The sequence below is a fragment of the Myiozetetes cayanensis genome, unplaced genomic scaffold (assembly GCF_022539395.1).
Source record: "Myiozetetes cayanensis isolate MyiCay16 unplaced genomic scaffold, myiCay2020 scf6-25, whole genome shotgun sequence".
NCBI classification, from domain to species: domain Eukaryota; kingdom Metazoa; phylum Chordata; class Aves; order Passeriformes; family Tyrannidae; genus Myiozetetes; species Myiozetetes cayanensis.
Window position 1 is genome coordinate 32,027,564 of NW_026087853.1, and position 24,486 is coordinate 32,052,049.

Below are 24,486 nucleotides of genomic sequence, written 5' to 3' on the forward strand. Positions count from 1 at the left end.
CTGGAGAAGAGGAGGTTGCGAGGAAACCTCAACCAACTTTCCAGTATTTGAAGCGGGCCTATAGGGAAGCTGGAGAGGGACTCTTTCTCAGGAATTGTAGTGATGCAATATGAGCAATGGGTACAAATCACAAAAGGGGAAATTTAGGTTAGATATTAGGAAGAAATTTTTTACTGTGAGAGTGGTGAGACACCGAACAGCTTGCCCAGGGAGGTTGTGGATGCCCCATCCCTGGTAGTGTTCCAAGGCCAGACTGAATAAGGCCTTGAGCAACCTGGTCTAGTGGGAGGTGTCCCTGCCCATGGCAGGAGGGTTGGAACTCCATGATCTTTAAGGCTCATTCCAACTCCTTAACATTCTGTGATTCTATGAAAACCTCCGTCTCTTCATCGCGGTAAGAGACACACACACCACCACTAAAACACTGTATCCTTTAAAACTGTTATTCAAAAAACAGAGGAAGCACGCAGTGTATTATCAACATGTGCACGCCGCGGAAACTTTTGATGTCATTGGGATTAAGGAAAAACGCCTGGGGAGGCTCAACCAAGCGAGACAATCTCTCGACACCATCCTGAAGGCAGAGCGGGGGCGGGCGGGGAGAGATCGCCCGGCCTGCAGGGCTTCCCTCGGCTCAGGCTCCTCCCGCATGACGGCGGAAACTCCGCGGCCCCTCCTGCCGCTCCGGGGCCGCGGCTCCGCCTGCTCGGCATGGCGGAGGAGCGGCGGTTCCGCTCGGTGTCCGGGGCGCCCATCGCGCTGCGGCGCCGGCAGCACAGCGCGTCCTGCCGGGAGCTGGCCGTGCGCGGGCCCCGCCTGCAGCTCCGCTCGCTCAGCGCCGCCACCTCCGCCGTCTGGCTGGCGGCCTACGGGCTCTTCGCGATAAGCGAGGTACCGACCCCTGCCCCCCGCCCTCGGACCCCTTCGCGGCTGAGGCACCGAGCGGTGACCCGGCTGCACCCCGGAGCCGCCGTCCCGCTGGCACACCGGGGCGGTCAGGGCCACCCGGGGGCCTCGGTGGCCGCGTGTGTCCCCAGATCCCGCCGGGCTGGGGGAGCCGCGCAGCCTTCGCCGAGCGGCGCCCGGGACGTGCAGGGAGGCCGGAGTGGTGGGAAGGTGGTCATCGCGTGTCCCGGGCATTCCCCCGCGCCCTGGGAACGCCGGGCGTGATGCTGGTGTGGTGAAAAAGAGAGGGCTGTGCCAGCCTGAGGGCCGCGGGCTGCCACCCACCAGCCTCTTTACAGATAGGCTACATGTGCGAATGGGTGCTGAGTGATGCCTGGCGCATGCTTGTGAGCTCAAGTAACAAGTAATGGTTATTTGAAGAGACAAATTGTGTGAATCTGGAATAAAGGAGGTATTGAAGAAGGTGATTGTTAATTCCCAAAAGTTAATTCTCCAGAGTGACTCAGAGCACTGCACCGTGAATGTCATCACATTTCACAGCTGAGGGAAAGATGTTGGCAGTGCAGATTTCAAAAGCTGCTGACATCTAAACTAATACATTTGCATTTATCAAAAACTGGACCCAACTAGTTATCTCCAGACTGAAGTTGGTAGCTTGACCAAAGAAGTTGGTCACTTTGACCTGTGCTTTGACTGTTGCACAGTTTTTTCAATAATCTTTCCCTAGCAATGAAGACAGAGATTGCGATGTGAGTCAGTTAGCAGGTCATCAGATATGAAAAGATGGTTCATGTTCCTCTTCCTGGAAGAGAATCTCTGTTTGAGTTTCACATTTTACAAAAGCATACACTGCAGCCAGCAGTTACCACCCACTCTCCTCCTGCTTGGCTGTACACATGTTCATGCAGCTTGTATGCAAGTGACTGCAATTCTTCCTTTGACTAGGAAACCAGGTGTGAAAGTCTGAAGATGTCTCTCTCTCTCTGTGTAGATTTCAGTGTCTGTAGTTCATAACAGGGGTTTTTTTTTCCATGATAACAAACTTTTGGAGTTCTGTATGTTTTCCAAAGCCATGGCTTCCTTAGCTCACACGGTGGTCCAGGCCCACCTTGAGTGGTAGGGCTGTGCAGTTCTGGTCCTTCAGGAAGTGTCAGTTATAACTTTGATTCATGTGTATGTGACATGGAGCTCTCTAAAACATGTCCCAGAAATAGACTGTAGGTTGCAGACCTTGAGAATTTATTACAAGGTCTTCAGATGACTTACTAGTGACTATAGTTTCATCAGTTATATATTAAAATGTAATGGCAATCCCAGGATTGCAGCATGCAAAAGACATTTGTCCTCAGACAAAGCACAGGGGAATGCAAATGTTCTTTAGATTGGTGTTTAAGGCAGGAAGAGAGTGAGGTTTGAACAAGTTTAGACTTGTAAGAAGAAAACCACCAGGCCAGTGGTTTTTCCTGGAGGAGTGTTCTTCCCCTCTGAGAATCCACCTCCTGTTCTTTCACAACACTTCTTTGTCAATGACATCATCCCTATAGACATTGGTATAATACACAGTCATTGATATAACTAGCTTGTGTTGGTTGAGATTTCTGCACTAAATTTACAAGAGAATAGAATTTTCTTGCAGTTTTCAGTTTCAATTCCCAATTCTTTCAGTCCATACTGTGAAGACTGATTTAAATCTCATTACACATGTATCAGCCAGCCCGGTGAATTAAAAGGGCTGACTCTGCCTAAAATTGCTTTGTAACTATAGCTTTAATATTTTAATTTACAATGCAATTGTTCTTTCTCTAAAGCTGTGTTCAATTAATTGTAAGACTAGAGCTCTGCCTTTGCTTGGCTTGTGTTACAGAATAGTGTGGTGCTTTCTGCCGCAATCTTCATCTCACTGATTGGCCTGATCATATACCTGCACTTCGTCAAAATTGACCAGGAATCCCTGTTGGTCATTGGCTCACTCGGCATTCAGGTGACTTCATCCTATGCTTCAGGAAAAGAGAGCACAACCTTCATTGAGATGGGTCAAGTGAAGGATGTGGTTATCAATGAAGCCATCCATATGGTAATCATACACAGCCTTTCTTCTTGTCTCTGTGGGCACACTCACATCCACTTTATTTTCATGAGTATGGTTTACCAGAGCAATTAAACCCAGCACTATCCATAGCTTTACTGACATCAGGAGCTTTGTTTCAGATTTCCCTCTCTATTTTCTCATCTCTTCTTTAAAGGAGAACTCAAACTAAAGGAGAAACCTCAAAAAGCCAAATCCATCTCTTAGATAGTGCCACAGACATTGAGCTAGTGGCTTTAGTTCTTTGTGTTATGCTGTTCTCACAAAGCCTGATGGCCAACTCTGTATGTAGTCAAGACAGAGATGAGGAGGTAGAAGACACAAATGATGATTTTTCTGCAAAGCTCCTGTAGAAAAGCAGACCTTACCCTTCCAGCATATGTGTGTTCTTTTCAGGTTAAAAATTTAATAGAAAAAAACCACAAAGTTATTTTTTTATTGTGGGAAAGCTATAGATATAAATTGGTAGACTTGACTGTGGCCTGGGATGATTGGCCTTCAGCCCAGTGAGTTGAAACAGTTCCTCTTTCTTTGCTAACTCCAGGCAATTTGATAGCTTTTTCAAACTCCAATGATTGTGTCTGTTTGTCTTGTAGCAAAAAGTTATCTACTACCTATGTATCCTCCTTCAGGACCCTGAAGATCCTCAGGGAGTATCTGAGGTCGTGCCACTCTTTCAGGTGAGTTTCACTGAACAGTGGAAAAATCCAGATCTGTGGTCTGTGTGGCACACCAGTTGTCCAAGCATATCTTTATTCCACTACAGGTAGCTGATTACAGTTCCTTTCCCTGGCTGGGCTGTCGGGGTGGGTGGTATTAGAAGCCTCATAGAACTATGTACTGGGGATTTTTTTTTCATTTGCTCTCCTTTCAAAGAACAGGGAATTGTGTCAATCTGAACCCAGCCAACAGTTTGCATGAACTAAAAAGCCTTTGGCTCAGGTAGGGTACTGAGGACTCATACAGCTTTCTGTGTAGTCCTGTGCTCAGTGTTACCATCCTTTATTATTTTATAATTTACTGTGCAGTTTTAATTGTACTTTCTCTAAAGCTGTGTTGAAATAATTGTAAGACCAGAGGTCTGTCTTTACTTGGCTTGTGTTACAGAATAGTGTGGTGCTGATCTGCTGTGATCTTCATTGCACCGATTGGCCTATGGCACTCTGCTGCAGCTGATTTTTCTCTCACCTTGGTGTGCCAAAAATGTTCATAAAGCCTCCTTGGCATTGGAATGACTTCCCATCTTATCCATTGACAAAGATCACAGGACAAGCTGTGACCAATTTGCTTAATGTATAATAACTTGTTTGTGTTACCGTTACCCCGTCTCCCCTTTCTCTTCTCTTGCTAACTTATTCTGACTGTTCATAATCCCGTTTTTGGGATGGAATTTCTTTGTGTGTGTTCATGCCTAACACAAGAATGCCCTGAGCCGTGAGTGGTGGTAAGCTGTATCAGAGGTACCTCAGTTTTTAGATCACTGAGCTATATAGCCCTCTCTGTCCTTAATTCATCTGCTGTTGGTGACTATTGTTTTGTAATCTACATACAGTTTATGATTGGATACAGTTAGTCTTCTTCTAAAAACTTAGTATAAATAGGCTATTCCATTGATTCTTGCTGCTAACTCAGTCCCACAATTGTAAAGACTATATTATTAACAGTAATATAAATTAAATATTTCGCACATAGACAAGGGAAAGAAGGGATTTGCTGGAAATCAAAAAGTAATAAATTCCAGAGAGCTGCATTCAGGAACCTGGTTTTAGTTGATATGCTCCTTTCCAACTTCAAAGAGGCTGCCTGGCATCTGTATAGTTTTTTTTTTTTTCCTATCTCAACTCCGAACAGCTTTATTTTCATGGAAACATTTTAGTACTGCTAGAGTTGACTCCACCAGCAAAGGAGGTACAGAACTGTGCCAGTCTGAAATCGAGTACCTGTCTGTAGTTCTTACTTTAACGTGCAAATCAGTATGTTACTTAGTTTTGAAGAGGCAGTGATTATTTGACTGTATTGTGTTACCTTCATTAGGTTCATGTAAGTTATGTCAGCCTTCAAAAATACAGTATCCTGTGTCACTGAGCCCAGAGCCCTTCTGTACTGAATTGACCTTTTGTTCTCTTATGCAACACTTGCAAGGAGGCATTTGATGGACTTTACACAGTAATGCTGTTTTGGGAACTCAAAAGTCATGGGATCATAGGGACTGTAGGACTGTGAAACTTTCCCCTCCTTGCTGGTTTTAATCTGGTGCAGTTTAGAATTGATGAAAAATTATTATCCTTTGACCACCCTTTCCTGTTTATGTATAATTAATTGATGTTTTCAGTTAACCTTCCATTGTCCTTATGTTGACAGAACTAGCAGAGGCCAAGGATCAGGTGTCTAAACTCCCTGTCCTGAAGGTCTGTTTTTCAGGGTGGAGGTGTTCTAGGATGGTAGATCCAGTGTATGGAAATCTGCTGTCTATTAGTCTCTAGAGATATGGCCTAACAGATAGGGTGATGGCTGGGAAAGTGTGGATGTTCTTCCATGCTGTCACTGTGAACTGTGAGCTGAGAAAGGAGCAGCTTTCAGATCTGGTGAGGGATTCAGGCTAACTGCAGAATGGTGCTGTATGTCTTGACCTGACACCTTACGGAATGGTGTTTTTCATGACAGAGAAGGTATGGCTTATGGAATGACTTTGCATTCCTATATTTTACCAGCTTACATCAGACACCTCCCGGAGTCGGATGGACTATTTCTCAATGAACATGTACAAGTCTCCATTGATTTGATGTGAGAAAGCTAACCAGCTACAGGTGTCTTAACTGTTGCACTCCTTACACAGACACACTTCTGCTAGGTTTGTCCGCTGTCTCCACATTCCTCTTCTTTAGGTTCATGTCTCACTAGGGCCTGTCTCACTAGTGGGAAGTTACAAGCTTTCCAGTTCTTTTACAGCCAGTCCAGAACCTGATTCTCTGTTGTTTGACTTCTAGAGCTCCAAGCCACGTCTGGACTGCTTGATAGAAGTGTATAAAAGTTGTCAAGAAATCCTGCAGCAGAGGAAGACAGCTCCACAGTCAAGTGGAATAAAATAGCTGAAAAAAACCCAAACAAGGCAGCAGACTTTCAGCAGAACTCAGAGGGACATATGGAAAAGCAAGCAAAACTGCCCCATGGCTTTTATTTATTAGGTGAGTGAAAAGTGGTGCAGTGATATTGGGGCTAAAGGCCTGCACAGCCCCAAAGAGTTGTTAATGTCAGCTCAAGCTCAGGAGTGAACCTTGAAATCCTTTGCTATGAAGACAGGTGAGTGGAACTTTCTAGGCTTAGACAGAAAAGAATTATGGAGAAATAGGGCAAAGGGAGACAAAAAAATGCATTGATTGTTTACTATTTTGTGCATCTGAAAATTATGCTAAAATCATAATGTAACCTTGGCTGGACTGCCAAAAAGATGCACTCTTTGGTTTCCATTTAACCTTTTGTTTGAAAAAAACACTCTAAATACCAAAGCTGTTGTGTGGGCTGGGATGGCAAATTCCTGATCACAGGAGAATTTCATAAGGACAATTACAGAGAACGAAAACATACTGTTGCATTCAGTTACGTTTAATGAAATAAACATAAAAGAACAGACTTACCTCTTCAGGGATCTGCTTGAAAGAGTCCCATGGGATGGGGCCCTAGAGGCAAGAGAGGTCCAAGAAAGCTGACTGATAATTAAGGATCATTTCTTCTAAGCTCAAGAACAGTCCATCTCAATGAGCAGGAAGTCAAGCAGAAATGCCAGGAAGCCTGCATGGATGAGCAAATTGCTCCTGGCAAAACTTGAACACAAAAAGGAAGTATACAGAATGTGGAGTTAGGGACAGGTAACTTAGGAGGAATACAGCAACACTGTTCAAGCTGTGGTTAGGACAGTTAAAGACTAACAGATTCATCTGTTCAGGGATGTCAGTAGCAACAAGGATGACTTCAGTAAGTACTTAAGGATCAAAAGGAATACAGGGAAAATGTGAACCCATTGCTGAGTGGGGCAGGGACCTGGTGACACAGGACATTGAAAAGATGTGCATTAAAAGGGCCACATCAATTACTCCAAGAAGATGAGGCAGCTTGAAGGCAGATGTGTTGTTGAAAATCATGGTAATGACAATGTGAATAAAGCTTTATTGATCTGTGCTCTTGGGAGTAACTTAAAGTTGGAAAATTCTTCTTTGTTGCTAAGCTAAAAGTCACTGTAACCCTTAACTGGTATTTTTATCTTTTTTTTTTTTTTTTCCATGATTCCTTAGTAATATAACTGAGCTAAACCCACAAGTTGGCAGGAGCCTGGGCTCATGCTTCATTTGCATACAATGCTGTATTGTGCTTGTGTACATAACCTGTAAATAAAAGAATGTGTCAACATACTATCATGCAAGAGGGTAGAGATAAGGTGACTTTTTTTTTCGTGGTGCCATGAAGTTTGAAAGACACAGGAAGTGTTCTGGTTGTCCAAGTGAAAGGCAGCAGCTTGGGGATGTGCCACTGGCTTTTGTGTCAGAAAAAAATGATGTCTCAAGAGAATGAACAGAGTCTTAGGCTTAAGAGTGTGCAGGGAATGCTGACTATGCTATAAAAATCCCATGAAGTCCTCAGAATATGCACTGAAGAAATTACCAAGAAGTTGTGTCACAGGAGGAAATCTGAAAGATTGTTTTAGCAATCTTTTGAAGGAGTGAACATCCTGTTCCCATAGTTTAGTCATCCACTGATGCTGAGAAATAGCAGAGAGAAAACAGGAATCAGACTAGGGCAGGTTTGTACCAGGTATGTGCCTGGATACCAAACACAATCTTTGTTCATTTTTGTTTACATCGAGAATATTTTGGCTTTTAAAATAGTTGCTTTCATTCTGAGAATAATACAGTTTAATTCATGATAGCTGCATTTTATTAAGAACAAACAGAAATCTCACAGTATATTCCAGGCAGCCTTTTATATACTCACAGCAGTTAGGAAAAGAAAGGCTTTTGTCATCTCATTCTATGCTGCATCAAAAGCATTGATTAAAATAAAAAACTGTTTTCTCTACCAAAGAATCATACAAAATAGATATCTCCACAGGGTGGGTTGTTTGTTTGAGGACAGGTAAGCTATAAATAGGAGGGGTATGTGCATCCATCAGAGTGGGGTGGTCCCTGAAATACTCAAGTATTCGTGAATATTTTTAAGAAATAAGGAAGGAAAAGAAGTTCTATATGTCATGCTTCTCAGTTTAAAGTGCAGTTATGGTAGAAAATAATGAGCTTCAGGACAGCTCCTGTTTATTTAACATCTCTGCTTCCTGTTTGCCCTGGTACAAATCTCTGAGGACATGAGTGTTAACACTATAAGGAAGTACAGCCTCTGAACTGTGAACTGGAGACTTCTATGCCTTGAACATCTCTGGCACTGATGACAGCTAGGACACCACACACCTTCAGCCTGTTCTAAAGCAGCTTTGTCACTGGGGGGATCGCAGAAGCAGACTGCCAAACAGACCTTCAGGTACAGGAGAACTTGTTAGGCACAGGTGATTGAGTGAGGAGGTGTAACACTTCATGTATTCAAACTGACAGAGCTATACTGAGATCACTGTGTGTGTGAGAGAGAGAGGAAACACAAACTACTATCAGGAGATATAGTCACTTAAGTAAGGGAAAACAAAAAAGACTAAGTACCTTCTTAAAATTATTTTTGGCTCAGAAAGCTTCTACCCTTTTCTGTACCTTCAAGGGATGGTCTTTAAATTCATAACAAGTGGTTACATTACAGTATGTGCAAATCAGGTCACTCTTCATACAATCTTTTCCTGTCTTATGTCTGCCGTAGTGTTTCCGTAACCCACCATAGGGTGATTTGGGGTTGGGATTTTGTTTGTTTGGGGATTTTTATATATTTTTTTTTCATATTACAAAAACCCAATTTTTGTCTGTCCCATAATCCTAACTCGTGCCTTTGCTACCACCTAAGCATGAAACAAAAACTTCTTGCTGTATCAGCTCCCTTGTGTGCATTAGTTGGATGTTGGTGGCAGGTACTAAAAACACTGGTATGGGTGGTTTGTTCATTTGCTTTGTTCATAGCTTTCGTTTTGCTATTACTGAATTCATTCTAGTGGTTGGGTTCACACTGTTTTAATTTGGGAAAGTTGCCCAGGAATGCATAATTATTATGAAGTTGCACATGGTACTTTTGAAAGTGCAGTTATTCTTCCTTAGCTTTTTTTATAAGGCTTATCAAAAGAGCTGAACTCAAGCTATGTAAATTTAGATTTTTCACGAAGAATTACTATTTTTCTTTTACTTGTTTAAAGTTCGATAACCTTCTCATAGCAAAATCCCTTTGAAACAGATAAAAAAATTAAACCTACCACAATTCTTTAGGAAAGTCAGAAGAACAGTACTTGAGTACACATTTGCTGACTACCTCCTCCTTGCTTATGGTAGCATGAAGGAAGCAAGAGTTTGAAAGGAGCAGCTTCTGTCAAGTCAGAATTGCAGAGCTTGTTTGGGAACAAGATCTGTTCTAGTTGCTGAAAGACAGAAAAAGTACAAAATTTGCTTGTCTTGTCTTCCCTTGTCTGAGAAAATGTGCAGTTTCAACCGCATCTACAACAGTGATTAGCAGAAAGTGCTTGTCTGACAGTGGAGCATATGACACATTCAGCCCTGCAGCATCATTTTAGTGTTCATCTATTGCGTAGAACAGGTTCAACTTCTGAAATGCATCAGTCCTGTAGGAGCTGACATCCTCTGACACTGTTCTAGTCTCAGTTGTTCTGAGTCCTCAACATGTAAAGACACTAGGTTTTCACCTTTGTTTAAAGTTGAAAACATTCTTAAGTACCACTGAACTCTAATCCTATACTCCCTATTTCAGGTCTAAAATCACCCTTGACTTGCATCGGAATTATTCTTGTCAGTTTAGTTCCTCTTCATTCTCAATAATGTCTTTTTTCATGTCTGGAGCAAGGACTTGGAAAGTTTCTCTCTTCTGCAAGCTGAAAATGTGAGGGATCTACGAAAATGTATGTGTTTCTAAAGCAAAGCAGGTACGAGATGGAATAATCAGTATAAGGAAAGAGAGCAGATGTAATGTGACTGGAGCACTGTGCAGGTAAATGACCTGAGGCATGGTATTTTGGATGGAGTGTGTCATGGAAAGGAAACTCCTGCACAGTCCCCCAAAACAACTTTTTTTTTCCCCCAAGAGAAAGGCCACTGCCTCTACCTCTAAGGAACTTTGTCTATTATTATGGAAAAGGAATCAAAGTCCACATTAAAGTAGTGGTGTGTAACCAGAAGAAACATAGCTCATTTGGAATGAGCCCTCAGAGCAGGGTGGGACCCTTAGTGCTTCGGGGCACAGAAGGAGAAAAGCACCGATTTTCAGTCTCCCAGAGCTTCTTAGCAGGTGTTTCGCTTTGGGAGGGCTGTGTCGAAGACAGGAGTGAAGGTGATGAGCGGTAGTTAATGTAGCTGGCAATAAGAAGTGTTGCTTCAACAATCTAGGGAAAAAAAGACAATGATTAACTGTAAGTCAACTAGAGGTAAAAGTGCCCTTTGATTCTCAGAACCTATTTGACTGCCTAACTTTCGTAAATGGCTTTCTCACATGGAATTGTTCAGTTTTGAAATGAAGATCCGTCTCTAAGAGTTAGGTAGAATAAGTCTCTTGTTCGAAGGTTCCAGCTTACAAGGGATTTGTTGAATGTGTATAGCTAGTGCAGCACCCACAAGTACCAGTCCCCAGAGCTTATACAAAACACTCAGCTCTGATGCTGCCAGCTGGAAAGAAACTTGCTTTTCATTTTATAATTACCTTAGGAACTGCCATTGTGAAGAGGAGTTTTTCAGTGCTGTTTTTTCCAGAACTTTTTTCTTTCATTTGACTGACTACAATCATGAAGTCATCTCGACAGCCTCCAAAGGTCAGCACAGAGGAGTATGAATAAGAAACCTTCAAATGCTGCAGATAGAGAATTTGAAAAAGTCATAGTTCTGTAAAAAACCCAAAAAGCTCACCTTAAAATAATATATTAATTTATATTGCTGCTTCCTGCAAGAACACCAGATCTCCAACAGTAACAGGCACTACAGCTAACTGGCTCTGTAGGTAACAGCTGGCAGAGAAAGTGACAATTGCATGTCTAGTTTTCTCCTGGCTTGCTCGATACCTCACTGCTTCATAGTCCAAATTTTGTTATATCCCAGATGATGGTAGTAAAGCACACATTACTGAGATTTTGCAAAGATGTATGAGCATGTTTGCTAGCCTAACTTACACTGCAGCTGTAATTTTCCTTTGTCTATGTAGTGTTCAAACACAGCACTGACTTCCATCATCTGACTTTTACAAGTTAACTTCTGGGTCCATTTCAGTGGACTTGGGAGTGTCTTTCTGGGGGCGAGGGGATAAGACATTTTTCTTAAACAGTGTTCCTCAACATACCATTGTGTTATAATCCAGTATGCTGATACCATCTTCATTCACAGCTATCCAGACTGGACAGTCTTCCAATGAGGAAGGCAAAATAGGCTAGACAGAAAGAAAATTATTAATTCAGGTGTTTCTTGATGACCAACAGAATGATGTTTCTGACATAAATGTTGGATTTTAAGGATAAAGTGATGATGAGAAAGAATCCTACAGGCTTACTGGTGTGACCTGGTTTGATTTTTTTAAGAGAGCTTTTCTCAAAAGTTAGAATAATATTTTCAGATTTAAATACAATGTTGAGAGTAGTAGCACAAGAGATACAAGGATAACAAAGGCTTTTAGATTAAGTAGATTCCATTGGTATAGTTAAAATGGAAGGAAATGCTAGGAAAGAGCAATAAGATGCAACTCTGCTCTGCACATGTTTTTATACTGCTCCTGTCAGTCAGACAGGCAGTGAAGCCTTTTGGTTTCTGTAACACCAGTGCACCCAGTACCATCACAACAAAGCAATTTCATTTCTTACAGAGTCTTACAGACAAACGTGTATCAATTAGCTGTTAAAGATGAGTTGTTATGGCTAATGACATAAACCTTTCCTAGGAATCTGCGATTACATGGCTAATGCCATAGGCTTTGCTGCTTAACTGTTGAAAAGTTATAAAATATGCTGATCATCAGAAATACCAACATTATTTGAACTGTGAGTGGAACTATTCTATATTCAGATTCTCCAGCATCCATAACTTCAAATACCAGTAACTTCTGCTTTTACTCCTGACAGTGGAAATAATTATCTCTTAACAAATTTTTTGTATATTTACTCAAGAAGTGTGTTTCATCCTTAGACTTTATTCCATAACTACAGCAGCTTTGAAGTCAAAGCAAGAGATATGTAACCATGAAGAAGACCTATCTCAAGCTTTCAACAGGGGAAGTTTCTGCTGGGATGGGGAAGATGGTTAATGCCAAAACAAGATTTCTCAGACAGCCATCATGTGCTAAGACATCAGTTCAGGCAAGGGTGATAGGTGCAGAGCTCTAGCCTTTGCTCTCCTACTGATTCTGTGGGCTGGCAGCTTACCCAATACATGCTTTAGCTTTTGTTTCTGCAATAGGACACTAGCAGCACTTGCTTCTCTCACGTGGCAAGGAAAGCATCCAGGTCTGTGTCAAGCAGAGAACAGGACTGAATTACAGCTAGCATCAGCTGCCAGGTGTGACTTATGGGGGACTCTTCCCTTCCACCCCCATGGTGGTATGTAAATAGTATTTTTTAAACTATTACTGCAGCCGTGCTGACCAGGGAAATTCCTGCCTAAGCAAGCTTTGGCAAGGTTTGTAAGGACAGTCAGTACTCTGTATCATGATCAACTGACACGGCCATGGAACCTTCAGTATTTACTTACTGAACGCTAGCAGCCCCTAGTGTTTAGAACATACTTGCCTGCCTTGTTTTTCAACCTATGTGGTACCAAGGCTGTTTGTTCAGAACAGAGTATTGTTCAGTTTTTTCCTTTCCCGAAGTAGAAGCATTTTCAACCCATGTTACCAGAGACTGTAGGTATATTTCTGCTCAGGTAGTTCACTCTTGGCAACAGAAAAAGGTGTGGTCCAGTTACCTTTGCAGCAAATATTTTGCTTCCAAAGAGAGGCCATTTCCGGGCCACCGTCAAATAAATTCGAATGCATTCTGGTGGAGAGCATCCCTGCAGCACCATCCACTTCATCGCCAGCCTGTCTATCAGTTGCCTTTCAGAATCCAAGATACAAGACAGTATTATTTACTAATGTTTTCCAAGGAAATAGATGTGCCTCTTTACTCCAAGAGGTCTGTTCTACACAGCTCCTACAGACAAGGCTGTTAGCACTATCAGTTACAAGGATTGTATAACATGAGTTTATTTTAGCATTTTCTCTACATCCGTAATTATTTTATTACTAATTATACTGTAACACCCATGAATCCTACTCACATATGGGTTGCTCACCGGTGTATATATTAAACAACTGTATCTGCAGACACTGGGTCAGAATTTGTGTTACAGTAAAACCCTGCCCAGCTCGTCTTCACATTCAGTTACACTCCTGTCTTCCTCCTACCTTGCTGTAGTATGCTCTATATGGAATGGCAATACATATTAGCTCTTGATTTGGCTCAATAGGGTAGTTTGGCAGCTACCTCACTACATGCAGATGGAATTTGCTTCCAAAAGGAGGTAACTGTGTTAGCTACACCACTGCATTCCTAAGTAGCTTAGGGTCTGGAATAAAACCATTCTCTCACTTTGAAACAGATAAATCTGAGATCTGTGGCAGCATCTGAATTCTGTACTTGAGCTCTCTGCACTGTGTGTGAGAATTTCCAAGTCAGAACACCAAAAAGCCCTACCAAAATATGTCCTACCAGAATTACTGCATGGCCTGAAGCAACTCATGCTGGCATTATGACTCATTGCAAATGTTAGGCATCTGGATTCAACTGATACCTGGGGGAAGGGTAAAACAAAAACTCAGGAAGAGAATTCACCTTAGGCTTAGGTTAGTTTGTTGGAACTGAGATGCCTAATTTGGAAGTGAAAGGCCTAAACTTCTTGTCTAGGGGAAAAGTAGTTGGTGATTTGGCTATTTTTATGTTAGTTTTTCTTTTAAGGGAACCTTTTCCTGACACTTGTGGTTTGTTTAAGTTTCTACATCAAATAATCTTGACAGGTTTCCTTGAAACTACTTAAATATATGACAGAATTTTGTAAGTAAAAGCTGTTTTCAGTGCGAAGTTTTGAAGAACCAACAATTTACCTGAGCTGTTCAGGAGTAATGTTTTGCTTGTAGTGTTTGGGGTAGAATTTATCTAAGACCTGATGGAGAAGATGCTGCATTTTCAATTGTGATGTTCCCCCAGGACTTGAAGATCCTGATCGATCCAAATCCCCATATTCCACCTAAGACAACATTATTATTTGTAGTGCAACAGAACAATGAGGGGTTTAATGCAGTAGAACATTCCATGAATTCCCATACCAATAACGACTGTGTTTATTAGTCACACAAAAAGACATAATTAAGCTGGGGAATTTTGTCTACAGCATTTACCATAATAAATATATACAGAAGAGAACTACTGAGGACATGACTGCCCAAGGAATTATTTACTGATCTAAGAAAGTGAAACAAGATCTCAGCCAGATATTTGTAAGGAGACACATCTGTATAACTGCCAGGCTTTGGGGGTTTATTTCAACTGGCCAATTAAAACAACAGCATATTTGGACCACATCCCCAGGTTATTCATCTCAGTTTACACTGCTTCAACTGTTTCAGCTCAGTAAGAAAATACTATCCTGCTTATCATGCCCACAACCCATATTGTGTGTTTTATGTGGTAAAATGTTAAATTCAAACCTGCAGGTCTAATGGAGGATCCTACAAGATGCTCATCCTGAGTAAGAGGGTATTGGCAGTGCAACAGGGAAAATTTTTACTCTTAATGGAATTCTAGTAGTGGTACTATTTCCATATCTCTGCTAAGGTACTAATTGGAGCAGTTTGGGTGATATTCCAGCCTTGCTGCTTTTTCTGATATTTTCCTTGAGAAGTAAAGGACAAGCACTCCTAGAGCAAATTTCCCTACTGCAAAAGGTGTTCTAACATATGTATACTGGTATAATGTATTTGGCATGGGACATCTCTGTATCTTTGCTAAGAAGAATCACTTTTGATGTAAAACGTAGCTGCTTAGTCAAAGACACTCTCAGTGTACAGCTGAAGGAAGACAAAAGAGAGGATTTCTGCCTACAGCCATACCCACCTGAGCCATCAGGGCCACCATTTCCAGAGCTAATTCCTTATTAACAGGAAACCTTCCATTGGCTATTTCATTGCTGACTTGGAAGGCCAGTAGCAACCGCTCACGGTCTGTCTCACCTTTGGCCTGGCTCCGAAAATATAGTCTGAAAAGCAGAGATGATCGTAAAGGTAAAAAGATCTAGTGAACTGAAAGTACAGCTGGGAACTTAATCAAGGTAAGGCAAAATAAAAGTGGGTTTTTTTTTTTTTACTGGACAGATTTGGAAGCTGAGATTTGGGCAAGGAAGCTTGAAACATGCTTTCTAGCTTTGGAAGCTCTTTGAATTCTGTAAGCCAACCACAGTGAACCCTTATTAAACACAGCTAAACCAGTATCCATTGATCCCCATCAAGCACAGACAGGCAAGGTTTAAGTTATGGCCTTCTGTGCTTATCACAGAAAAGAGAGCTACCTCTGCTGTACATGTGTAAGTTTCTACAAGACAGCCTGGTAGACCTGCCAGCTTGGATTTGACCACTTAACACTTGTTAAAAAAGTCTTCCTTTTGCTTCAGCAGGAAATAAGAGACTCAATTAGCAGGCTTTATTTCAAAACTTAAAGAAACATGCTTGTGCATCAAAGTTTCCTACTATTTCTTATTCCATCCACACTTGCAATTGTTTTGATGTGGTATAGCAAGATTACTAATGGGGGTTAAGACACCAGCTAGGGGAATGCTTTCCAGAACCTTTCCTTATGCATGCCAATTTACAGTCCATATCATCTAATTCTAATATTAAAGCTATGTATTCCACAATACTGCATGAGATACTAATTCCAGTGGATCCATTTGTTTATTTTTATGTTGGTTTGAGATTAACAACACCATTAGGACCATATTGACCTGACACATTTCTTATCAGAGTCCTTGGTGTTAGAACAGCCCATCCTTGGAAACACGTTATCGAAACATCATTGCTGTCCAGTCTGGGCACATTCCAGTCCAACAAAATAATATTTGTTTCACTCTTGAAACAGATACTGCCTTCTAGGTCAAAAGCAGTAATTTCTGCTTCCACCTCTATTATACCAAGTAACAAAGTTGAGAGAAATTTGTTTCCATTATTACAGTCAAAAAAATTTTTATATGTTCAATATAGAACTTTGCCTCTTTTCAGTTCTGGAGTAGCCTTTGTTTTGCCTGCAAAGAGAATTCACATGCAGAATGCCATTCCTTGTTCTCATACAGCTCTTGATTCACTGTAATTCAGAATTCCTGTCAGTATTATAAGTGATGAACTTGTTCCATTTTTTATTTAGATCTTTGTCTTGTACTTCTCTACCATCTTTCATCATCTAACTTTTAACATTTCTTTCTTTATAAAGTTTGGGCACTGCTAGTACATCTCTTCTACAGCTCATGTGATTTAGAACATTGTTCTTGTATCTTTTTCATCTCTGTGATTGTTCACTTAATTGCAAGTTTCATTATATTTGTTTTCACTGGTGATTTTTCCTCTAGGTCTCTCTTCCTCTTACCTAACACACATTATTTAATTAAGTTTTAGTATCTAGGCAAATGAAATTGTGCCAAGTATATCTTATTGTACTAGAGCCAGTTCTTAACTCTTTTTAAGTCTATTCTGCTATTGCAAAGTGTTTTGGGTTTTACCTCTAGGCCATATGCTTTTGTATATGTAACATACAAAAGTTATCACATCTCATGTAGGATTTAAATGCATCTTAGCTAAAATAGTTTTGGCACTTATGATACTATAAATTACTGGTCATGTACAGAGATATATGCAGTCTAGAATATTTAATTAACAGCAGTAGCGAGACCACCCAACAAAAGACAGTACCTGTTCTTATAGGTCAACTTTACAATTCTTGTGCCACCTTCATATTTCCCAGGATGCAATTCTTTTAAGGCTTGTTCCCATTTAGAAATGACATCACAGATCTTTCAAAAATACGAAGGAGAGAGGAGACACAAAGTGAGATGAGATGTATTGATTGAGGGGAGAGTAAGCGAATGAAGTATTATGGAGCACAGAAGATAAAGAAACAGACTGGATCAGCATAAACACAGCCAAAAGTGACAAAACGCTTCCTTTTTCTATTACATAATATGTAAAAATTAAAGCACTCCAACTGAAAACTCCAGCTCTGATCTGCAGGGGGGCATGTTTAAATGAATTCTGGTCTGGTAGTAACTCTTGTGGTTATGTCTACCTTAGCAAGTAGCAAAGCTCAGGAGGAGCAGATACGCACCGAGAAACACCCATTCCTAAGTCTCTATGCCCACACTGTGTGAGTTTTAAAGGGTTTTTCATTGGATTAGCTTTAGTCTGATTAAGTGACCTGAAAGCCCACTATTATTTTGGATCATACCTTCCCTTTTATGTGAAACATGAACTGAATAAATGTCATGCTCTCAGGTTACTCCTTAATGTGAGTCAAAGCATGGTTAATAGGAATGATTGATAGGTTTGCTTCAGAAGAGCCCCCCCGAGCCAAACTAAAGCACTAATGTATCCTCTGAACAGGAGCTATCTACATGCATGGCTAAACCAAACCCTTGGATTCAAATTTTTGGTCCTGGATTCCAACTCTGTAACTCAGACATATTTTCAGTAATAACATGGTTAATTTGTTCAGTTTCATTCAGCTCCTATTAGTTATTCCAGTCCTTTTATAAATGGTCTAATGAAGGCCCCTACTTCTCTTTTGATGGCATCTCAATAAAAGGAATGTGAACATAAGAATCCACATGAAATACATAATCAGATCTCTAAACCTCTCTTAAGAAGCTATTGAGATGGCAAGTAAATAATAACCAGTAAAAGAGATGCCTTTGATTGTCTCAAGCTCCTTTGTTTACTCTGATACATCATCTCTCTAGATGGTGGTCCAATTACCAGCAAAGCTTCAGATTATCTGATCTGTATCAGGCCATGAAAGCAAACTATATGATTTGGTACTGTCTGTGGCAGTTTCCTTTTCAAATCTTCTAATCCAAAGTTATTGGTATCTTCTCCCTCTCTTGCCTAATGTGAAATTTTACACTGCGTAACATTGATTAAGTTCCATAGAGGTATCAGAGTCTATTCAACGTTGCCACTACAACTATTCTTCCATCAATGCTGGATGAGAAATTATTCTCCCTGATTTGTACCAAAATCTGATGTGTCTCATTCATGGTGGCTAGCCTGCTCAATTAAGGCAGTCATTCAGCTGCAGGAGGGGTAAAAATCTCCATATGAAAGACACAAATGTTAATACTTTATTTGCTTTGTTTTTCCCTTGATCTGAGGCACTCTACTCTTAAGCCATACTCAGTAGAGCTTTCTCTGCTAAGTACACTGATCAACAGTGAAAGCCTGAGTTATCTGGAGACAGCAAGGAGATACTTCATAATCCAATAGATGGAATTTATGTAGACATGCCAAAAGACTCACAGCCTAACATAAATTTGTCTCAATTAAGAGTGTCACACTTGATATCAGTTGTGATATCATGCTCATGCTGACTAGTTCAGTCATATTTCAATTTTGTCATCAAGACAAATTAAACTTTAATATGTGGCAAAATCTGAGTTAGACTTTTTAAAAATTGACCAATTTATCATCTACTAAAATTAGACCTTGCTTTGTATTAAGAAGTATATCAGATTAGACTGAGCTAATTATAGGATCACAGGATCATTTAGATTGGAAAAGACCTTTAAGATCTGCAAGTCCAACCATTAATCCAGCACTGCCAAGCCCACCACTTAACCATGTCCCCAAGTGCCTCATCTTCACATCTTTCAAATACCTCCAAATACCACCACTTCCCTGGGCAGCCTGCTCCAATGCTTGACAACCCTTTCACAGAGAAATTTTGTCTAAGAGCCAATCTAAACCTCCCCTGGAGCAACTTGAGGCCATTTCCTCGTCCTGTCACTTGTTACTTGGGAGAAGAGACCATCCCCCACCTCCCTACAACCTCCTTTCAGGTAGTTGTAGAGAGCAGTAAGGTTCCCCCTTAAACGTTCTTTTCTCCAGGGTAAATGACCACAGCTCGCTCAGCCACTTACTCTCCAGACTCTCATGACTTACTCTCCAGACCCTTCACCAGCTCCATTGCCCTTCTCTGGACACACTCCAGCACCTCAATGTCTTTCTTGTAGTGAGGGGCACAAAACTGAGCAAGTATTGAGGTGCAGCCTCACCAGTGCCAAGTACACGGGAATAATCTCTTCCCTGGTCCTGCTGGCCACACTATTTATGAAACAAGCCAGGATGCCATTGGCCTTCTTGGTCACCTGGGCACACTGCTGGTTCACATTCAGCTGGCTGTTGACCAAGACCCCCTGACCCTTTTCCTCTGGGCAGCTTTCCAGCCATTCTTCCCCAAGCCTATAGGGTTGGATGGGGTTGTTGTGACCCAAGTGCAGGAATTAGTATCACATCTGTGAACATAAATCTAGATAGACTATATCCAACTTTATTTCATCTTGAATCATTAAGAAAAAATTATTAGCTATTTAGCAGTTTATTAACCATTTAGCAGTTCTTCAAAGAAGTATACCAAAGGTAGCAGAGGGGAAAAATAAATACCTTCATGTTGCCCTGCAAACAATGTTCCAGATTCCTGCCAGAAGGATCGTCTGTGAAGAGAGAAAATCCCATGTGGGATGGCTTCCTCATTCCTGTCTCCTGATTGAGTCGCTGGATGAATTCATCAACTGTTGAAGAACCATCAAAACCTATAACCTGCAATGAAAAGGGAATTAATTGAGAATACAAGAAAAATTCAAGAAACATGACACTGATGGGTATCACAACTAATGAAGGCTGGTTTTCTACAGGTTAATGTCTCAGGATTAACTGCCAGCTCCAGTGACAGCACTTGCATATTGTCTCCCTTCACACCGCATTCTTTCCCATAATGAGACACTTTCGACATCTGTCCATTTTCCCCAGCTATCTTTTCTTTCTAAGACCTGTAGAGCTGGGGCTGGATTCTTTTCATTTTCTCAGGGAAAACAGCTAAAATGACAAGGAGGAGAAGTAGTGCCTATCTCCCAAAATCTGATATGTGTAAATACCATGGTTCCACCCACATGAAGGAGGCAGGGTATGGTGCAGTCCTCTAGTGCCCAGAAGAAAGGCAGCTGTGGTGGCTCACCTGGTAGGTTCCGTTCATGAAGTGCACTGGGATGCTGAAGGGGAGTGAGTGGTGGTAGGGATTTCTTAGCAGGATGGACACAATCTCCATCCGGGAGGGCTTGGCTTCCCGCTCTCCAGCCTGCACCGTGCGGTCTACTGATCTCTGGCAGTAGATGGCGTACTTGCCTATTTCACTCCTAGGTGAAGAGTTGGAGAAAAACAAGAACATGCTCTAAGTGCCATGTCCTCTTCAATTTCCCACGCCATGACAAAGCATTCCTCCCTCAGGCAGAGATATATCTCTGTGCAAATGTATCGTTCATCTCAACAGACTAACACCTCAAGTGAAAAGCTACAACACAAACCCGAGCTCCAAGGACCTGTAAAATTAAGGTAGACAATAGACTCTGCAGGAAGCACAAGAGCATTCCCTCTAGGGAATACTACAAGAGCATACTTCTAGGTGGACTGAATGCAGTATAGGAATATTCTCTTCTGTACTCTGTTGCCATCATAGTATCCATTAAGCCAAGATTTGTTCACCCTCAAACTCGCTGTCATGCCAGTGGAATTTAGTTACTATCATATCAAGTCCTGGTAAATATTAATAATAAATTGTAATGCATTAGCCTCATAGGATTATACAAGTTGTATTTATCAACTTACATGGTTATACAAATTATAAGTTCCCATGTATTAACCCTATCTGCCAGTCAAGAGACTTGACAGAGATTCAAAGCAAGCTTAGATTTGTTGATAGTTCAATACAGGATAGGTGTAGTTTACTGTCAACTAAAGAGAGTGCTCCATTGAACAGCACCAAAAAAATGTGTCTCTAAAGCCAGGCAGGAACAATCAGTTATACCTTTTAAAAATTTTAAGAATCTACTGATTAAGTTTTGAAATTGAAGGACTTATATAGATTTATAATCATGCTATCACTTTGCAGGGGAAACTAATCCCAGTCAAGATGCCTTCAGGAGCTCAGTACATGATTAAACCTCTGGTTAAATCCCTGCAAGCAACATAGAAGTCAGGAGTTCTGGCTTTTCACTGTAGCAATATATTGCTTACCTCCCCAGTAATACATTTGGACAATTTTCAAATAGAGAATCGTACTTCAACAAGAACCTGTTGTGTCTGGCTTCCAAATCCTCCTGAGCCCTGTTGTCTTCTCACCTAGAACTCTGCCCCACTTTGCTTCCTCTTTAAGAGACTGGATATGTACTCTAAGGTCACCTTTCATGAAAAGCAATACCTAGAATTAAGATCTAGTATAAATCTAGACCATAGGCATTATGCAGTGTAAACACTCGAGTATCCTGCTTTGCTGTGGGAAACAGGGAAAGTATATCTAATTAACTAGTCAAGAAACGGCCAAAGAGACGTAAGTATTCCTAGAGCCAGGCAGAAGGAACCAAGCTGAGTCATACTTAGCAACTGCTCTAAATCTAATCTAAACTACAGATGAATATAGACACATGTTCATGTAATTTCTGTTCTTTTCTAGCTCTAATAATTGTTTCATAGCTGGATTGTGTAAATAAATTTCCTCTTTGCTTCTGCTTAGAGTGTATTTGTTGATAAAGGTACTTTTGGGCTAAGAACCTAGTAGACCATCAGATAGGAATGCTTGAAACTGATTAAATAGATCAGTTCACAGAGCCCAGCACATCCTTATGAAATTCAATAGTCCCCCACAGCAGCTTCACTACTGGGTTGAATGGGCCAGTCTGGGAGCTGGTAATGCACAGGTTTGAAGAGATGGTTTCTAATACTACACAAAAGATCCCTAACCTGTTGTCTTAGCAAACAGAGAGAGAGCCTGAACATTGAGGAGTGCTTGATATCCATATTTTCATTTTTGAGAAGAAACTGCAAATGTGAGGCAGCATATAAGAAAATAAAAAAGACTTGATAGGAGTACACAGATTTCTTTGCAGTGCCAGGAAGCTTGTGGCCTGAGTTCCAAGGAGACTTAGGCTTATTATTAGAATATGAATATTTGTTTGAAAGCAAACAACTCTTTTACCTATGTCTTAACAACAGTATATTGTTGCAACAGACAATTAGACATCTCTAGCTGTGACTCCCCCCTAAGGACACAGTGAGATATGCTGAAGATGAGATCAGCATGGAAACAAACCAAGAGTGCAGCATGAACAATGGAGAAAAAGTTATTGCCCTTACTGTGGATCTTGTACTGCTTTCTTTCAGGTGAAAATGTTACATGCCAAAGAGGCAACAGAAAACACTGCTAGCATTTATTTCAGATTAGTTAGTTTTTCCTAACTTTTTACAGTTTCCTGAGATGTCCTCTGCCTCACTTTTGTTCTGTCAGTAATGCCTGCTAACCTGACAGCAGAACGTTATAACCTAAAATTTGAATAATTCATTCTAAATAATTACTTTTATCTGTCTTTCTATCAATAAAAGAAAGTTGCTGCATTAGGAAAAAACCTCCCTATGTAGCTCCAGTTATATCTGCCAGAAGTTCTTTTGCTAATATAGGTCACTCTGTTTTGTGAACTAGCTTAATCTAGGTGACAAATTAATGTGAATGACTGAAGGGACACAGCTTTATACCATTGGAAACCTGTCCTCTCTCCCAACATGTTTTTGCAGGTGTGTGTTACAAATGCTTCCCTCTTTATCTGATGGAAAAGGCAGTCAGCTTAGCAGAATAAAATGCTGTTGCAGTCCTTACCTGGGGTCTGCATGTCGCTGCAAGTGCTGTTTGATGTACCAGAGGAAGTGATGTTGAGGCAGGAATAGAGGAGCACATAAAGCGAGGAGTTGCCAGCACTGTGAACATAAAACTGGATATCATCCTTGTTCTGTATTTCTTACCTGTTGTCTTTTATAGAATACTGCAACTAAAATGTTGGATGGTGACTAATGCTTTTTGGAGTGACCATTTTTAGACATGTAGTTCAAAATGCTTCAGAGGGAAGTGATGGTCAGACAGACTGCTCTTCAGTATCTCAACCTGGATTCTAAGAAGAGTTCTAAATGATTGGCTACTTCTGGAAATTTTGACTAGTGTAACCAGAGCTGAGTGAACAATTAAGACTTTAATTAATACTATGTAACTGCAAATCACAACAAAAAAAAATACACTGGGGAATTTTGCTTCAAATTGGACCCATTATTCTTCAACCTGATTTTAATTTCTCATTTCAGCTGGGAATATTATAGTTGAGTACGTTCATTCATACTGTAACTTATTAATTTAATTTATTCAGTAATTATAGTGCAAAATTCAGATTTCATGCTTTATAGTAATATTCATTATTTGTGTGCTGTTGATTATCTAAAATGGAAGACGAAATTAATACTATGTGACAGTTGCAGCTAGCCAACACAAGCTATGAATTTTGATTCTGAATATGGTCTGAACAGACCATTCGCAACTGGTAAGTGGTTACATTTAAACTAAAATTTATTTTGCATATGGTTACATTCTTAGTGTTTTTCTTTGCCCATCAGTGCTCCATTCTCTTTCCTCTAGCACACCTTTAGCACTAGCACAATTTTGTGAGAACCAGTCCCATTGCTAATTATTAAAAACAAGGAATTAAATAGCAAGTATTTGCAGAGTGGAAATAACAAAAGAGGAACTGACCTGAATGACTGAGTGGTTCTGGGGTTGTCGGCAGCTGGTCTGTTTAACAAGCTGACAGTAAATTTCATTCTGCAGCTCAGCATGTGTCAAGCAGACCTGCAGTGCTGTCTGGGCGAGTGACACGTGGTAATCAATAGAGGATGCCTCCACCGGAACATTGATGAACAGCTGACAGGACTGTAAGAGAATGGAAGTTAGTCAATGCCATGAACACAGCAACTCTTCTCTGTTTCCAGGCCAGGTTCCTCAGATGCATTACAGACAACTAATAAATAACCTTGAGAGGAGAAAGGAGAATCAATACCTAATTCCTATTCCTCCCTTTTCAGTTATGGCAACTACAAAATTCACTCAACCTCCCGCAGTCTGAGGAACTTACAAGTCAGCAAGAGAATCAAGGGGCAAATGTGCTTTCTGCCTTCCAAGCCTATGCTTTACCTTGCTCACACTGTCCAGTCTTACTGCT

The 24,486-nt window shown here is 40.9% G+C and overlaps 2 protein-coding genes across 5 annotated transcripts in view; one reads left to right on the forward strand and one right to left on the reverse strand.

Annotated features, from left to right (window-relative positions):
• The first annotated feature begins 705 nt into the window (after nucleotides 1-705).
• PIGH (phosphatidylinositol glycan anchor biosynthesis class H) lies at nucleotides 706-24,229 on the forward strand. 3 transcript variants are annotated; one of them, XR_007631423.1, is made up of 5 exons: nucleotides 712-891; nucleotides 2,771-2,980; nucleotides 3,589-3,672; nucleotides 5,980-6,177; nucleotides 24,096-24,229. XR_007631423.1 is itself a non-coding variant. In XM_050335174.1 (4 exons), the coding sequence occupies exons 1-4, from the start codon at nucleotides 712-714 to the stop codon at nucleotides 6,079-6,081; spliced, it is 576 nt and encodes a 191-aa protein (XP_050191131.1). In that variant the 5' UTR covers nucleotides 706-711; the 3' UTR covers nucleotides 6,082-7,409. The 3 variants fall into 3 exon arrangements, 1 of the variants encoding a protein (XP_050191131.1); XR_007631422.1 differs by lacking the exon at nucleotides 24,096-24,229 and adding an exon at nucleotides 7,282-7,409; XM_050335174.1 differs by lacking the exon at nucleotides 24,096-24,229 and having other exon boundaries at nucleotides 706-891; nucleotides 5,980-7,409.
• PLEKHH1 (pleckstrin homology, MyTH4 and FERM domain containing H1) overlaps nucleotides 7,899-24,486 on the reverse strand; it is a 58,184-nt gene continuing 41,596 nt past the window's right edge. For both annotated transcript variants that reach the window (XM_050335147.1, XM_050335146.1), the window contains exons 19-29: nucleotides 24,021-24,197; nucleotides 23,103-23,200; nucleotides 20,415-20,592; nucleotides 19,844-19,999; nucleotides 17,102-17,202; nucleotides 15,261-15,402; nucleotides 14,252-14,394; nucleotides 13,075-13,204; nucleotides 11,465-11,551; nucleotides 10,835-10,981; nucleotides 7,899-10,520 (exon numbers count right to left, since the gene is read on the reverse strand). In XM_050335147.1, coding sequence (XP_050191104.1) covers nucleotides 10,344-10,520; nucleotides 10,835-10,981; nucleotides 11,465-11,551; nucleotides 13,075-13,204; nucleotides 14,252-14,394; nucleotides 15,261-15,402; nucleotides 17,102-17,202; nucleotides 19,844-19,999; nucleotides 20,415-20,592; nucleotides 23,103-23,200; nucleotides 24,021-24,197 — 1,536 coding nt within the window. In that variant the 3' untranslated portion in view covers nucleotides 7,899-10,343. The remainder of the gene's footprint in view (nucleotides 10,521-10,834; nucleotides 10,982-11,464; nucleotides 11,552-13,074; nucleotides 13,205-14,251; nucleotides 14,395-15,260; nucleotides 15,403-17,101; nucleotides 17,203-19,843; nucleotides 20,000-20,414; nucleotides 20,593-23,102; nucleotides 23,201-24,020; nucleotides 24,198-24,486) is intronic.

What these genes read in the sequence shown, in the direction of transcription:
- PIGH (XM_050335174.1), top strand. Translation starts at nt 712, where the DNA reads ATGGCGGAGGAGCGGCGGTTCCGCTCGGTGTCCGGGGCGCCCATCGCG. An exon ending in GGCTCTTCGCGATAAGCGAG is followed by an intron (nt 892 to 2,770) that starts GTACCGACCCCT and finishes CTTGTGTTACAG; the next exon opens with AATAGTGTGGTGCTTTCTGC. An exon ending in AGGTCGTGCCACTCTTTCAG is followed by an intron (nt 3,673 to 5,979) that starts GTGAGTTTCACT and finishes TTTGACTTCTAG; the next exon opens with AGCTCCAAGCCACGTCTGGA.